We start from the raw sequence: 17,014 nt of genomic DNA on the forward strand, positions 1-17,014 counted from the left end.
CCCATTCAAACATTTATTCATGTCTTTTACGTAATTCCATAGGGTTTTCCTCAGGTCAACATGCTAATGAGAATGAATGAATAAGCGTTTGAAGGGGGGATGAACTTTCAGTTTAGCATTTTCTTATTCCCCCAACATTCCTGTAATTTATATAATTAATTATTAATATTAATAATAATTATTAATAAATAAATTATTAAGTATTTTTATATTTATTTATGCAGGAATTTGTGGATTTTTTACATTTATTTATTTATTTATTTGAATCTTTACTTATTTATTATTTTATTTATGCAGGAATTTATGGATTTATTTACTCATTTATTTATATATTTGTGTATTTATTTACTTATTGTTTTCACAGATTTCATCCTCCATAATCCACAGGTATTTATGGTAAAATAAGAGTAACTGCAATTGCATTGTATTTTAACATGTATATATTTACAGTATTGATTTGTAATAATGAAGCTAAATCTTTATCTCATGGGTATGAGGATTTTCAGTATTTTTTATTTCAAATAATTATTAGGATTTAGCTGTTTATAGCATAAATCTTGAATGTTATTTCCATTAAAACTGCATTTAAATTGAATAACTATAATAGTAAATTACAATGGAATGATTTTATTTTTAATGATTATAAACATCACATCATTTTTATCACATTATGTCATCAATCATATCAAAATGTTAGCAAAGCTTTACTGACGATTCATAACCAACCACAAACCCAATATAGAGAGGCTGAGTGAATGTGGTCCTGACTCTGTAGATGTGCCTCACTGTGTCAGAAATGCTGTAGAAGGTCAGAGTTCCTGCACTGTGATCCACAAACACTCCGATTCTACAGGAACTGGATGGTACGGGAAGTTCAATCCCTTCACTGTTGTGCCAGAATAAGAAATTTAATGGAGAGCAGAATAAACTCCATGACTGATTGTTACATCCAAATCTATTCTCCTTGCTATGTCCCTTCCTGCTGATGCTCTTATATGACACTGATATTTGCACACTATTACTCCACTCAACCTCCCAGTAACAGCGTCCACACACACTCTCTTTACCCAACACTTGAAAACATTTATCAAATCTGTCTGGATGATCAGGATGTGGCTGTGGTGTGCCTGTGTAAGTCACCGTTCTGTTCTCTTCAGACAGACAGAGATTCTTATGTGCGGTGTTTGGATCCAGAGTCAGTTGATGTGAATCTAGTAAAAAAATAATAATAATTTAATTATATTTGTTTTATAAAAAAACATATTATTAAAACGTCAATTATTCAAAAATAAAACCAGCACATATTTCAACATATAAAGCAAAGTGAATTTACATGTGGTAAAGTATGTTGACACTTAATCTGTGCTCTGCATTTCACCCATCCCAGGCACACACAGTAGTGAACAAACACAAGACACACGATAAACACAATCGAGAGCAGTAGACAGCTATTGCTGCAGGACCCAGGGTCCAGTTAGAGGTTTGGTGGCTGACTCAAGGGTTTCACCTCAATCGTGATATTGAGGTCATAAGTGAGAGCTGGTCGTTTATTCCCTTCACTTACAATCCTTGCTGGACCTAAGATTTGAACTTGCAACCTTCAGATTACAAGTGCAACTCTCTAACCATTTGGCAATAATTGTCCACAGGATGTAAACAGGGTCTAAATTGTTTAGGGTGCATTCAAACAACCTCAACTTGATGTGTGAAAAAACACCACACAAACTTGGCTGACAGATACTAATTAAGGGTCTGACCCTGCCCAATGACCGGCTATTGGCTTGGTTTGTCCCAGCCTTTAACCGAAGGCCTGGGTGATTTAAAGTGTTACGAAATTAAACAGAAGGGTCACCAGACATTAAATCCAGACACAAGTGGACAAAATTTAACATGCATTACCATTTACACTTGGTAATGACATCTTGTCTGATCAGTTAAGAGATCCCTGAATTTTAATATCAGATAGAAAAGGACAGATGTTGTCACAATTTCACTCTAAATGGTTTTGAGTATTGTGCTTACATGTACCCTGATCATTGCTGTTCAACAGTGAAAAACTAATGCTTAAGAAACCCTGTTGACAACTACTCAATCTACTTCCAAATTTAAACTCAACTGGTCTCATTAAAGGTGTTCAAGCACTCTCAGCTGGATGAACACTTTTTTGCTAAAGCAGACTTTGATAAGTAAGGGAGTAAGCAGAAGGATAAAGGGTGAAATTTCAAGTTTTCCATCCACTGCCATGCATTGCTGCATAAACTGCTTGTCACAAGTAACGTGCCTAAAACACACTTGTGCCTGGAAGCACCAGGAAGACATGTCTGGAAGTTTCTAGTAAGACATCCTAGACTTACACTGAACATTCCCCAGGTCAATGTTGTCATCAAAGATCACATGATCAACATAATGTAGCCATTCAACTCAGCTTTTCATTTGTTTTGGAGGTTGTTCAAAAGCCTGCTCCAACAATAGGTTTTCATACAAGGGAGTTGAGGTGATCACCTTATTCTTCCAAGAGCATGAGTGTTCTTCTTGGACATAGCAGTAACGTCAGAGACCATCCTAAAATGTTTTAGATGTGTGGTAGTGTGTTATTGAATAGGTCAGAACCTAAAAACAGCTTTAAGGTAAATTTAAAAGACCTAAGGTACATACCATTTGAGGACATTTTCATAGCTGGGAGCTGAAAATCCCTCATTTACCATGTTAAATAATCAGGATGTGTCTTTTCTGCATAGTGTAAAAGTAGGTCAGTATCCTTTGATTAACTTCAACCCCATTGGTTTATAAACATTTTTGTTACCAAAATTCAATTGCTGTTGCCAGGAGGAGGCACCACAGAGTTGTAGAAGAGAGGGGATCACTCAAAAATTAAGTTTGCTGTTTGTTTAAACTACTTATTTAAAATGAGTTGAAACAAGACAATTCTTGATTTTTTTTAAAGGGGTGGTGGGGGGGCTTAATTGTTTTATATTCAATTCACATAAATTTGTAAAAAAACGAATAAGTTAAATGAATTATTTCATGTTGCCCCAACACAGATCGATTGTGTGGAACCTAGTATTTTTTTACAGTGGTCTTTGTACCTGTCCGAATGATTGATACAGGCCAAGTTTGGTTCAGTGGCATTATGGCTGACTGATGACATGTCATGAACAAATTCTATATTGCATTGGTGGATATGTAAAAGAGATGTTAGGTTTGTGTTTTGTCATTTGTACGTTTTCAGTAATGTCTAATTCAATCTATTTTCAGCCTGATTTTCAAATTCCAACTCTATTTTGCAATTTGCACTTTTAGAAAGATTTGCCCAAAGAGTTATATCACATTGTTGTTGTGCAAGGGCATAGATGGAGGGGATGTGTCCCCAACAATATCCAACAATTACTGAAATGTCAATAATTTAATTGCCTAAATAAATAATGACTTTAAAATAAAATTCAAAAGTCACCTCTTAGTAACCTTGACATGCAGCAAGGGTTCCCCAAACACATAAGGAGTGGGATGGGCTGAGCTTTTTTCTGTTGTCAAGTGACTGACAGCTGTAGTTACATTTGGATGCAAGAAGTGCGAAAATAAGCGTGAAAAATCCTTTACTGTTCAAGGCTTGGACATAATGGGCTACTTTTTTTTTTAAGTGTAAGTCATTTTAAAGTCAAGTTTGTTATGAGTCCACCATAATAATATTAGGCTGTGCAATTATTCTAAATTCATTTTCTATTTTGGCCTCCATGATTATGAAAAACAAAAATTGGGATAAAATGGTTAAATTGTGTCACATACCTCTTAATTTACATACCTCATCAAAGCCCGATTGCAGTAAAATCATGTAAATTGACTTTTTAAGCTTAGGATGTGTTTCATTAATTTTTATTTGTATTATTAAGTCTTTAAAGCCTTTTATTCATGTTTTTAAAAGCATGAATGAGAATTTGTGTTATATGACATGTTGTGTTAGATACACTACCTGACAAAAGTCTTGCCGCCTATACAAGTTTTAGGAACAAAAAATGATACCTTGACTTCTGATCATGCCTTGATTTTTAATTATTTTATTAAGACAGTAAGATCTGACTTTGCTCTTGTCACTTACCAGAAATAAAGTACAGTATAGAATATAAAGTCACAGTGCAGTGAAAAAATAATTAATATTGTGTCTGACTCCCATGAGCTTGGACAACTGCATCTATACATCTCTGCAATGACTCGAATAACTTATTAATAAAGTCATCTGGAATGGTGTTCTTGCAGGACTCCCAGAGTTTATCAAGATTATTTGGATTAATCTTCAATGCCTCCTCCATCTTACCCCAGACATGCTCAATAATGTTCATGTCCGGTGACTGGGCTGGCCAATCCTGGAGCACCTTGACCTACTTTGCTTTCAGGAACTTTGATGTGGAGGCTGAAGTATGAGAAGGAGATGCTATCCTGCTGAAGAATTTGCACTCTCCTGTGGTTTGTAATGTAATGGGCAAAACAAATGTCTGGATACCTCAGGCTGTTGATGTTGCCATCCACTCTGCAGATCTCTCACATGTAACCCCAAACCATGATTTGTCCTTTACCAAATATGACTGATTTCTATGGGAATCTTGGGTCTATGCAGGTTCCAAAAGGTCTTCTGCAGTATTTGTGATGATTGGCATGCAGTTCAACAGATGATTCATTGGAAAAATCTACCTTCTGCAACTTTTCTAAATGATCAACTAAGTCAAGTTGTTAATTGTTGCACTCACAACTGGGATCGACGGCAAGACTTTTGTCAGGTAGTGCATGTGCTCTAGAGATGTGTGTTCCCACCAGTGTCAAGGGCAAATCTACACCTTTGGTGTTGTGCTTGTTTTCTTGTCACTTACATAGAAGAAATTCCTCTCTGGTCTTGGGAATAATGTTGCTGTGTGTGACTGAAAATTAGGAAAAAAAGAAAAGCAAATTTTTTGTAAAGACTAAATTTATTGGGAATTTCTACTATTCTCTTACAAACAGTTTTAGATGATATATGTCCTGTACTTTACCAGATATTTTTTTAATTTCCTCTTTGCAGAAAGCCTCCATTTTCTGTTTCAGATGAAAGACAGATTTTCTCACACCATTGAAGGAAAAGAAGAAATCGAAAGTGAGCTTTTCTGTAAAGTCAGGAAGAGCTGAGAGAGACTTCAGACTCTGCAGAAAGACAATAAAAATAACATTATTCCTGACATTACCTGTCCCCAATAAACTAAAAGTTTAGCTACCTGAAGAAAACGGATATGATTGCAGTCTGTGTGTGAAAGCTGCTCCAATTCAGTGTTTGTCCTCTTCAGATGATCAATCTCTTGCTTCAGTCGCTCCATAAGTCCTTCAGCTCGACTCACTGCAGCCCTTTCTTGATCTCGGATCTGCTCTGTCAACTCTGAGCAACTTCTTTCAATGAAGCGAATCAGTTCTGCGAAGGTCCTCGTACAGTCTTCTACTGCTGCCTGTGTAGAGCGCTGTTAGGACACACATCACAATCACACATGCTGTGAGCTACACTGAGCTTCAGTGAGATTGGAATATTTTCAGCACTGAAGAAGAGTTCAAACTTCTCTTGTCTAAACTCACCTTATGAGACTTAATAGCTTCTCTCAGCTGCTGAATGGCTTTCTGTTTCTGCTCAGTTCTATCCTTGATTACTCTCTGTTTCTCCTTTAAACGACTCTGTTAGACAAATATCGTAAAATATGAGCTGCCGGTTTTATTTTTTTCTTACAGCACACCAAGCAAGTTTAATGTTTAGTGATTGAACAGTGGTTACACATGAATTGTAAATATGAACCACAACATACACTATTGGCTAATGTTTTGGGACATCTGCCCTTGTGAACATAAACTTTACCAACATTATAATCTTAATCCTGAGGGTTTCATGTAGTTGACCCACATTTTTTTAGACATAACAGCTTCAACTTGTCTGGGAAGACTTTCCACAAGGTTTAGGAGTTTGTTAATGGGATTTTTTTGACCACTCTTCTAGAAGTGCATTTGTGAAGTCAGGCACTGATGCTGGACGATTCATCCTAAAGGTGTTCTGTTGGGTTGAGTGCAGGCCAGTCGATCTCTCCACACCAAACTTGCTGTTTCTCCTTTAAACAACTCTGATTGCTCTCTGTTTCTCCTTTAAACAACTCGGTTAGACAAATATGGTCAAATATGAGCTACCTGTTTTAATTTTTTCTTACAGCACACCACGCAAGTTTTAATTGGACTGTTTAATTGAACAGTGGTTACACATGAATTGTAAATATGAACCACAACATACACTGTTGGCTAATGTTTTGGGACATCTGCCTTTATGGACATAAACTTTGACATTACAATCTTAATCCTGAGGGTTACATGATTCTAGACGAGCAGACCTGGCTCACAGTCTGTGATTTAATTCATCCTAAAGGTGTTCTGTTGGGTTGAGTTCTGTCAGGAGTCTGTGCAGGTCAGTCAATTTCTCCATACCCAACTTGCTCATCCATGTCTTTATGGGCCTTGCTTTTTGCACTGGTGTGCAGTTATGTTGGAACGGGAAGGGGATGTACCACAAAATGTTCTTGTGAAGTTGAGATCATGAAATTGTCAAAAATGTATTGGTGTGCTGAAGAATTAAGGGTTCATTTACACTGGAACTAGGAGCCAAAACTAAACTCTGAAATACAACCCCAAACACACCAAGTAGTCAGGCTCTCCACCCAAACTTGTTCATCACATTGAGAGACAGAGATGCAGAATTCATCACTCCTGAGAACACATCTCCTCTGCTTTAGAGTCCAGTGACAGTTTTGCTTTGCTAGTTTTGATCCCTCGCTTGATATCACTGAGCTTCTTAGAGCAACCCATTCTTTTACAAATGTTTGTGGAAGCAGTTTACTAGGTACTTGGTGCTTGATTTTATACAACTGTGGCAACGGACATCAATGGGAATCCTCAATTCAATGTCTCAAAACTTTGCAGATATATAGTGTACATTTTAACAATATACATGTAACATTGTGTTGTTGTAATTATCCCCATGTATACTATGATATTGTTTAAAGAGCCCCTATTATGGATTATTAAAAATTACCTTCGATGCAGTGTGTAACACACTTCTAAGTGAATGAAAACATCCAGCTGAGTTTTAAAGGGGTGGTCCACAGTGTATTTTTTAAGGCTTGGTTGTATTTATAAGAGGCAAGCAATGTGTGCTCATGCTTCATTTGTAAAAAATCTTATTATATTTTCATATATCTTACTTTAATTATATACAGTTACTCAGCTAACATGAAAACGACTGTCATATTTCCTAGTTCCTCCGAAAGGCCAGCCCTTAAGAGGCTTTAATTGGTCAGCTAACATAATGTGCTGTAATTCACAGATTGGCTCCACGTCACTGCAAGCTCCTACAAGCTTGCGCTTTTGCGCTGTGTAAACAGTCAATCAGAGCAGCTGTTAGCTGCATTAGCTGCCTGACTCAGACAAAAAAATGAAGAGGATACAGCTAAACCTTACACCTGCTCTTTAAAATAATATGTCTTTCACATATATTCAGAATAAGCATGTGTAAGTAATATTAAACGTTCTCATATTTTTGAGGGTTCGTTATTTGAAATGTAGAATGCAGAGAAAAGGACCGCATAGAGAGACACTGCAGCGCTGGTGACGATTGTGGGTGTTTACAGCAGTTTGACAGCCAAATATGAATTCAACATATCGTTAACGATAGAAACTGTGCATGTAATAGATCAATTTTAACAAATAAAAATACTTACAAGTTGTGGCTCACAAACCACAGCTTTGTCGGTTGGAGGAGTTTTCAGCCAAATCTAGCACTGAACTGGGCAACACAGGCTCATTGTGAAAACGTAGCCCTGCGGACGTTTCTGTAGACAGCGAATTACGTAGCCGGAGGTACGTATGGCTGCATTTCATTTTTTTAAACGAACGGTACGGGGCGGTGTGATGCCGTTCCTTTTTGCGCTTACCAGCTGACCGCTCCCCTCAATATGGACGGCATTCCGGCTGCAACCAGTTTGTCCCATTAGCGCGCCACGTACATTGGCAGACTTGAGACGCAGAGAGGAGTTAACCACGAAGATGGGGGTTCGATTCCGGTGAAGAGCAGTTCCAGAAAGCAGGTAAGATAAAAACAGATTCCAAAAAATAAAGCAAACAAGTATATAGCAGGGTGAAAATGTGGTAAAATCTTGTGTGGTAAAAAATTGGTTGGGTTTAGGGAAGGGGGAGGGTGGGTCAGCCGATCGTTCGCTCAGACGGAGAGAAAGTCTGTCAAAAAGTGAGTCGACAGCAGCCTCTGGTGGGTTTACACGTGAACAGCAGGTGCGAATGGCACTTGCGAGGGAAATTTGAGATCTCAAAAAGCGTACACAAAAAAACAAAAACTGCATAAAAACGTGCTGCCGGGATGTATTTCGCGGTCTCCAGAAACGTCCGTAGAGGTACATTTTCAGAATGAGCCCGGGTTGGAACTGGGATAGATTCTGGAAGTTCTCCTTTGTAAAATGCTAGCTATATATTTTTTAGAATTCTCTGGAACATAATTAAAATTAAATTTTAAAAACTTCTCTCTTTGTGTCGTGTCCTTTTGAAGCTCAAATACAGAAAAAGAACAAGCTCTGTGGAAATAGCAGCGTTTGGATGGCATTTTAGCTTTCAATGCTATTACATTACAGCGCCTCTGGTTACACCCCTTCGCTGGGCAGGTTGTGTGCACAGAGATAACTCTGTTAAAGTCAATTTCTCCCTTTGCATTGAACTTGGAGCATATTACATTCAGAGACGTTGTTTGTGTTATGTTCACACAGCTACATTACACATCATCTAATGTTTAACATATGATATAGTAGTGGACCACCCGTTTAAATCTGAATGTGCACTGTGTTTAAAAATATTGATTCTCAAAAGAGTTGACTCTGAATCATTTTTATGAATTGTCTTGTTTTCAAATCTTTAGTTTTGCATTGATGTCGTCACGAAACATTTATATTTGATTCGCCAGACCCAGGAAAACTTGAACCCACCCTTCCCTTTAAACACTAGCAGAGTTCGGGGGATGGGATTCCATCATGAATGAAGACGAGTGATCACTGTGAGATAGCTAGAGATGCGAGGCTGTGGGGAATAAATAGTTAAAGTTCACTTTCACAACAATGCCACTCTTCAACTTTTGCCGCTGTGTCGATTAATACTGAATGAATGTCATTGTTATTACTTGGGTTTATGGTTAAGAATAGAGCAATAGGCTAGTGTCTAACTGCATTCCTGCTCACACATATAATACTCCACACTATGGGGGGCTGCTTGTTGAGCATTCTTTTCCATCTCGCACTGAACACAGATGACCAATCACAACAGACTGGGTAATTGGACCAATCACCACAGATTAGCGTCACACAAAGGAGGGGTTTGGAAAAAGTGAATCACTGTACAAATCATACGGGAGTCATTGGTATAATTATGTAAAATATAAATGCATATTATAAGACAACGAAAGTGTTTTTTGTTCTTGTATGCATATCAACCTGTTGTTGGAGACCCCCAAAACCAAAATATGACATTTTCTTATGTATTATAGGGGCTCTTTAAAAGTATTTTCATAATCCTCAAAAACAGAGGGCTTCATGGAATCCTGAATTAATCTAAAACATAAATGGACATTAAACTTCACTCACAAATTGAAGCAATAAGCAACTCTGGTGTTGTTCTTTTAGTACAAATTTGAAGTTTATGAGCTTCCAATAACATGACAAAGTCCACAATATGACACAATATGAGCAAAGATTAACTTTTACTGCAATGCACATTAATGCAATATAACAATAACCAATAGGAGTTAAATTATAGTCACAAAATGATAAAGTTATAAACTTTCAGTAAAGAACATTACATTTCTGCATTAAAGTCTGCATAAAACGGAAATTATTTCAATATAAAGAGTTCAGGTGCAAAAACCTCTAAATGCCAACTGTAAACGACCGTTTTTATCAGCCTTCTATGTTTATGTTCACTTTAAATGCCACGTAAATAACATATTCGTCACTATAAAAGTAAAATTACTGAGCCTACACACAGGAGTTGGAGAAAAATATTAATTTTAGAAGAAAACATCAGATGGCTTTTAGAGGTTTTTGCATCTAAACTCTTCAATAGTTCAATATGTTGATCTAAAAGCACCTGAAACAGAGTATTGAGTAGAGAGTGGGTTCCATTGGGAAGGGCTCATCCCTATGCCCTCTAAAGCTATTAGATCATTGATAGTTGCAATCCACTTATATTATGAACTTTTGAATTATTTGAGTCCATTGAACTTATATTATGTTAAACTGACTTAAAACAGCTTGCGTTACTTATAAAATTAAGTTAGAACATGATTCCCTTAGTTTAATAAGTTACAATGACCTAAAAACATATGCTATCAGGACTAATTGATCATATAATTTTTTATAGTGTAGGGATGAGCTCCTCCAAACGTTAATGTATTATTTCAGTACGTACCTCATTCTCTGCCATCTTCGAAACAGCTGATACAGTGTGATGGTTTCTATGTTCATCCATTACACAAAGCACGCAAATGTACTGCTGATCAGTGTTACAAAAAACCTCCAGAATCTTATTATGCTCACGGCACATCATCTGCTGCAGATGACCAACGGCGTCAGTCACTTTGTGTCGCTTTCCTGAGTGAAATTCCTCATGATGCTCAAAATGAGTTAGGCAGTACGATTCCAGACACACCAGACAGGACTTGACGGCTTTTGATTTCCTTCCAGTACAAATGTCACACTTAACGTCTCCAGGTGTAATGAAACTTGCAGCAGGAACATCAGTTTGGAGTCTTGTCTTCTTCAGTTGCTCCACCACTTCAGCCAGCATTGTGTTTTTACCTAAAACTGGTCTTGGCTTGTAGGTCTGTCTGCACTGAGGGCAGCTGTAGACGGTCTTCTGATCCCAGAATTTTGTAATACAGCTCATACAGTAACTGTGTCCACATGGAATTGTTACTGGATCCTTCAGGAGATCCAGACACACTGGACAGACAAACTGTTCTTCTGTAACACTGGCTTCAGCCATTTTACTGCACGTACACGATACGAGTTCTAGTTTATTTTCATCTGAGTTTCCTGGTTTTATGGTTAAGATTTGCGATGTAGTTCAAGAAACTCATAAAGGTCCATAGGTCAGTTTCAAATTGAAACTAAGAGTTAATAATAACACAAGCTCACCATAAACCAAAGCAACACTAGTGGAAACTGAATCAATAATTCCAGTATCTGTATTCCCAAAGTGCAGCAGGGTAGTTGACGTGACATCTTACACAGTCTGAGACAGTCTCTTTCAGTTCCTATTTTATCTGTATAAATGTAATTTTTAGGGTCCTAGAACAGAATGTGCTATAGTGATTGGAGAGTAACTGTGAGCTACTAGTAGGATCAGAGTCTTGGGCTTGGGCTACAACTTGAAACACAGAGGTGTATGAGGAGATGTGGTTAATTGGACGTGTCTTGGTTCATGTGCAGCTGAAAGTTTTTGATGGACCATATGACCAGAAGGATGAGTTGGGAAGATGAGATTTCAGATATAGTAGGCAAATAATGGGGCATATAAGCATAACCAGCAGAGGAAGAGCCAGATCACTGAGTGGAGGCCCGTAGCCAGCCTGGTGACCTGGTGGGTGGTTCTTTTTTTTTTTTGGACCTTTTTTGCAGTTATACACCTCATTTTCTATTTAACTATGAGCTATAAATACTGCATTTTAGTGACATATTAGGCACTATTTTTAGCTTAATTAACTTGTCGGATGGCCATTAATGTACCAAAAATATTTCCTAAAGATTTAGAAATATGTATATGTAACAATGAAGAAAAATGATAAAAAATATTTATTTTTAAAACACATATGTATTACATCATATAGGATTAAAAGAAAAATATAAGAAACTGTTAAAGTTTTACATTAAAAATATAAATAACAAACTGGCCAGCGCATTCAGCCTTCCACATTCGGACATTTGAATGATAAAAAAAATTAAAACATAATTCTAATAATACTGTAGAGGTTTACAATTTTTCTAGCCTCTCTGGTAAAAAAAGTGCCTTTGAAGTACATGGATTCCAACAATAGGCAGTAAAATTCAGTAGTAAAATTCATTTTAAATATGGGTAGTTTTTGGTGCTTTACACCACTTTTAATTAGTCATTTTTGTTTCAAGAATAAGGTCCTAGATTTAGAATAAAAGTTACTTGCAGTGTTGGGGTAATGCATTACAAGTAAAGCGAGTTATGTAATAATATTCCTTTTCTAAGTAACGAGTAAAGTAATGCATTACTTTAAAACATTATGTAAAAATATTTGAGTTACTTTTTTTTAAATGTAAAGTTACATTTTATATTAATTGATATGCTTTTAAAAATTGTTTGCTGAAATAAAATTAGTGTAATCAAGATGAATGGACAGTGATTTTACTGAACTAATAAGACAAAAATACAAAAGTAGCAAACAGATTCTCGGAACTCAGAACCAACTTCTCAGAAGGTTACATTATTCAAATGTTTGTAATTTTTTAAAGGTAAATAATGGTGTAGGTTATATAGTGTGTTGTTAAATGCAAAGCTTCTCTATTTTAAAAAATATCAAGTTTGAGATCAAGTCTCAGGGCAGGTATGAAAAAGTAACTTAAAAGTAACATATTGCACTACTTTCCATAAAAAAGTAACCAAGTGGAGACTTCCGGTATGCCTCGTGGAGACTAGACGCAGGTGGAAGTCACTCCGTGAACATTCGTGTATTTTTTCTATTAATCTCAGTTATCTTTGTCTTAAATCTATAAAGTAAGCAACGCTGCATCATATCTATACGCAAATATGCCAAAACCGGGAAAATCAGGACGAAACATCGCTGAAATGTTGGCTGAAAGAGGAGGCGAGCAGGCCTCTAACGCCTCGCCGAGGGAGGATGAGCTAACACCTGCTTCTCTGAAGGAGATAATTACGACTACCATTCGCACGGAAGTGTCAACATTACGAACTGAATTCTTATCCGAGCTCCGTTCTGCCGTGTCCACTCTGCAATCAACCCTCTCACTACAAGCTCAGAAGATTGGGGACATTGAATCCGCACTTAATGACTTGGACGGCCGCTTGACAGCGATTGAGGCACTGTGCAACGCACTGAAAAAAGAAAACGGCTCCCTTAAACTCAAAGTGGATGATTTAGAGAACCGCTCCCGGAGGCAAAATCTGAGGATCATTGGAATACCTGAGGGATTAGAGGGTCAAAGTCCGGTTACGTTCATGATATCACTTTTTATTGAACTTTTCGGAGACAGTGCCTTTGAGAGACCACTACAAATTGACCGCGCTCATCGCACCGGCCAAAAAACACACCCGAACGCATATCCTAGGCATATGCTCGTCCGTCTCCACCACTATCAAACCAAAGAACTCATTCTGAAACTAAGTCGTGAACGAGGCTCTTTGGAATTCAACGGTGCGACGATTCGCATTTTCCCGGACATGTCTGCTGAAGTGGCGAGGCAGCGAGCCGAGTTCAAAGATGTGAAAGCTTCATTTCGCAGCGCTGGCGTAACCTATGGCATGCTGCATCCTGCTAAACTGCGCGTCGATTACAAGGGGCAGCGGCATTTCTTCCAAACCCCACAGGCTGCGATGGAATTCTTCACTGCTAACATCAAGAATGCAGCGAATCAGGTTTGATCGACGTAACAGTTAAATGGTCCGAATCAAGAACTGAAGTAAAATTAAGAACTGAACTGACATCTTTGCAAAACGAGTGTAGCCTCAAAATAAATAAAATATGCAATACCATAGCATATTTACCCAGTTTCTGTGCTTTAAAAATACTTTACTTTTTATAGTCGTATGCGATTTTAAGTCCGATACATGTACGCGTTGTCTACTGTTTATTGAATCATTTCTATATACATATATCAGTTCACGGAGCGCTGCCGAAATGACAGCCAAAGTTGAAAGTTGAAACTGTTTACTGGTTTCTTATTCACCTGACTGTAATGTTCTTTTCAGTTAGGTTTGTTATAGATGCTACATCCCGTGACAGTTCTGGTCACGTGGGGGGGACACGGGTTTTTTTTATGTTTTTTTGTCTGTTTTTGGTTCCTTTAGATTTCGTTATGTCTGCTCATTTTGTTTATACTCTCCACTCAAACACTCTTGACTATTTGAGAAATAAAGTTATTGTTTAACATTAATGTCAAATGATGCCTACCAAGATAGACGGGGCAGGGTTAATATAATTAGTTGGAACGTTAAAGGCTTAAGTAATAAAGTGAAGAGTGTGAGGGTTTTTTCTAAACTAAACAAATTAAAACCCAATATATGTTTTTTACAGGAAACCCACCTTAAAATCTCGTGCCAAAAAAGCCTGCAGAGGTCATGGGTGGGACAGGTTTTCCATTCAGGCTTTAATAATAAAGCAAGAGGCACTGCCATTTTAATTAATAAGAATACACAGTTCAAGCCTTCCAATATTATTTCAGATCCCAACGGCAGATACGTGATGGTGCCAGGCATCCTCTATAATAGTCAAGTTACTTTAGTAAGCGTTTACGCACCTAATTGGGATAACCCAGATTTCTTTACTACACTCTTCTCTAAACTCCCGGACCTGAATCTTTATCAACTGATTATGGGAGGTGACTTTAATTGCATTCTAAACACAGTTCTTGATAGATCATCCCCCAAATCAACCCTTCAATCTCAGTCTTCTAAAACAATTAATTCTTTTTTAGAATTGTGTGGAATAACTGATATTTGGCGCTTCCTAAATCCTACTTCTAAAGTTTTTTCCTTTTTTTCTCCTGTGCACCATACTTATACACGTATTGATTATTTTTTCATTGACAGTAAACTTATTTCTCGAGTGAACTCCTCCTCATATGACACTATAACTGTTTCAGATCATGCTCCAGTAATTCTTGAACTGGTCCTTCCTGGAAGCTATTCATTTTGTACTTGGAGAATGAATACTTTACTTTTATCTAAGAGCCATTTTGTTGAGTTTCTTTCAGAAAAGATCTCTACATTTCTTGAAATCAATTCAACGGATGGGATTTCTTCATCTTTACTTTGGGAAACACTTAAAGCATATTTACGTGGAGAAATAATATCTCACTCAGCTTATATAAAAAAGGAGTGTAATAAGAAACTTTTTAAACTTTCTGATCAAATTGGTAAATTGGACCAAATTTATGCACAACACCCAAGCACATCACTATTCAATGAAAGAATCTTTTTACAATCTGAATATAACCAACTTTCTACTGCCCAAGCTGAGCAGCTTTTGCTCAAATCACGACACCTTTTTTATGAGTTTGGTGATAAACCAGGTAAAACACTTGCACTGCAACTCAGGCTTAAAACAGCAAAAAACTTTATCACCCAAATTCAAACCCAAGAAGGCATTATTGTTTCAGACCCTCAAGAAATTAATAATACATTTAAATCTTTTTACTCTTCATTGTACCAGTCAGACTCCCTTAAAGACCCTAACATTATTAGTAGATTTTTTGACAATCTTAATATTCCTCAAATAAGTAGTGAATTAAAAGCAAAAATGGATGAACCTATCAGCTTAGATGAAATTTCAAAATCTATTGCACAAATGCAAAGCGGAAAATCTCCGGGGCCTGACGGATTTCCCACAGAGTTTTTTAAAAAATTTTCCGCTCAGATTTCACCTTTGCTTCTCTCTGTTTTTGAAGACTCTTTAAATAATGGTAATCTCCCTTCTTCTTTGCGCCAGGCATCAATCTCTCTTCTTTTAAAACCTGATAAAAATCCATTGGAGTGTGGGTCCTACCGTCCTATCTCTCTTCTTAATGTAGATGTAAAAATCTTGGCTAAGATTCTTGCTCTTAGATTAGAAACTGTTATCCAAGATATCATACACCCTGACCAAACCGGCTTTATTAAGAACAGGCAGGCCTTTTTTAACCTGAGGAGGTTGATGAACATAATTTACACCTCATCTGACTCCTCTGTACCTGAGGCCTTAGTCTTACTCGATGCGGAGAAAGCTTTCGACCGCGTCGAGTGGGACTATCTATTCTACACATTAAAAAAATTTGGGTTTGGTGACAAATTTGTTTCTTGGGTAAGACTCCTATACTCTTCTCCCTTGGCGTCTGTGAAAACAAACAGCAATAGTTCTGATTATTTTCCTCTTCACCGTGGCACCAGACAAGGTTGCCCACTTTCCCCTATTTTATTTGCTTTAGCTATAGAGCCTCTCGCAATTTGCTTTCGCAATAATCCTGAGATTGCTGGTATTTTCAGGGCCGGAAAAGAACAGAAAATTTCTCTTTATGCTGATGATGTGGTATTGTATATTTCAGACCCAGAAACTCGTCTCCCGTATGTTCTGGAACTTTTGAGACAGTTCAGCGACGTCTCTGGTTATAAGTTAAATCTTCATAAGAGTGAGTTTTTTCTTTTAAATCATGCTCCAAGATCCTTTCCAGTGTCAATATTGCCATTTAAATTAGCTTCAGAAAATTTTCGATATTTGGGAATAACAATAACACGAAAATATACTGATCTTTTTAAACATAATTTTGTTGTAATATTAGAGAAAACAAAACAAGATCTAGCTAAATGGAAAATTCTCCCACTTTCTCTTGTAGGCAGAATAAACACAATAAAAATGAATATTCTCCCTAAATTTCTTTTCCTCTTTCAAAGTATTCCAATTTTCATACGAAAGTCATTTTTTAAGTCCTTGGATCAAGTAATTTCGGATTTTATTTGGAACGGTGGCCCAATAAGAATACAGAAATCATTTCTTCAACAACCCAAAAAGTTAGGTGGTTTTGCACTTCCTTATTTCTTAGTCTACTATTGGGCGACTAACATCCACAGTATTTTATATTGGAGCCAGTCACACTACGGACTTTGCCACTGGGTCCCAGTATGGGTTGAAATGGAATGCGATTCTTGCACCCAAGTGTCTTTGCATGCGTTACTATGC

General features: G+C 37.2%; 1 protein-coding gene across 1 annotated transcript; it reads right to left on the minus strand.

Annotated features, from left to right (window-relative positions):
• Positions 1-572: 572 nt before the first annotated feature.
• On the minus strand, positions 573-11,122 carry ftr55 (finTRIM family, member 55). The gene is made up of 6 exons (XM_056479990.1): positions 10,507-11,122; positions 5,587-5,682; positions 5,238-5,474; positions 5,019-5,166; positions 4,860-4,907; positions 573-1,211 (listed from the first exon to the last, which is right to left on the minus strand). Exons 1-6 carry the CDS (start codon positions 11,080-11,082, stop codon positions 694-696), a joined length of 1,623 nt encoding a protein of 540 aa, XP_056335965.1. The 5' UTR covers positions 11,083-11,122; the 3' UTR covers positions 573-693.
• Positions 11,123-17,014: the final 5,892 nt, after the last annotated feature.

The sequence above is a fragment of the Danio aesculapii genome, chromosome 19 (assembly GCF_903798145.1).
Source record: "Danio aesculapii chromosome 19, fDanAes4.1, whole genome shotgun sequence".
Taxonomy (NCBI): domain Eukaryota; kingdom Metazoa; phylum Chordata; class Actinopteri; order Cypriniformes; family Danionidae; genus Danio; species Danio aesculapii.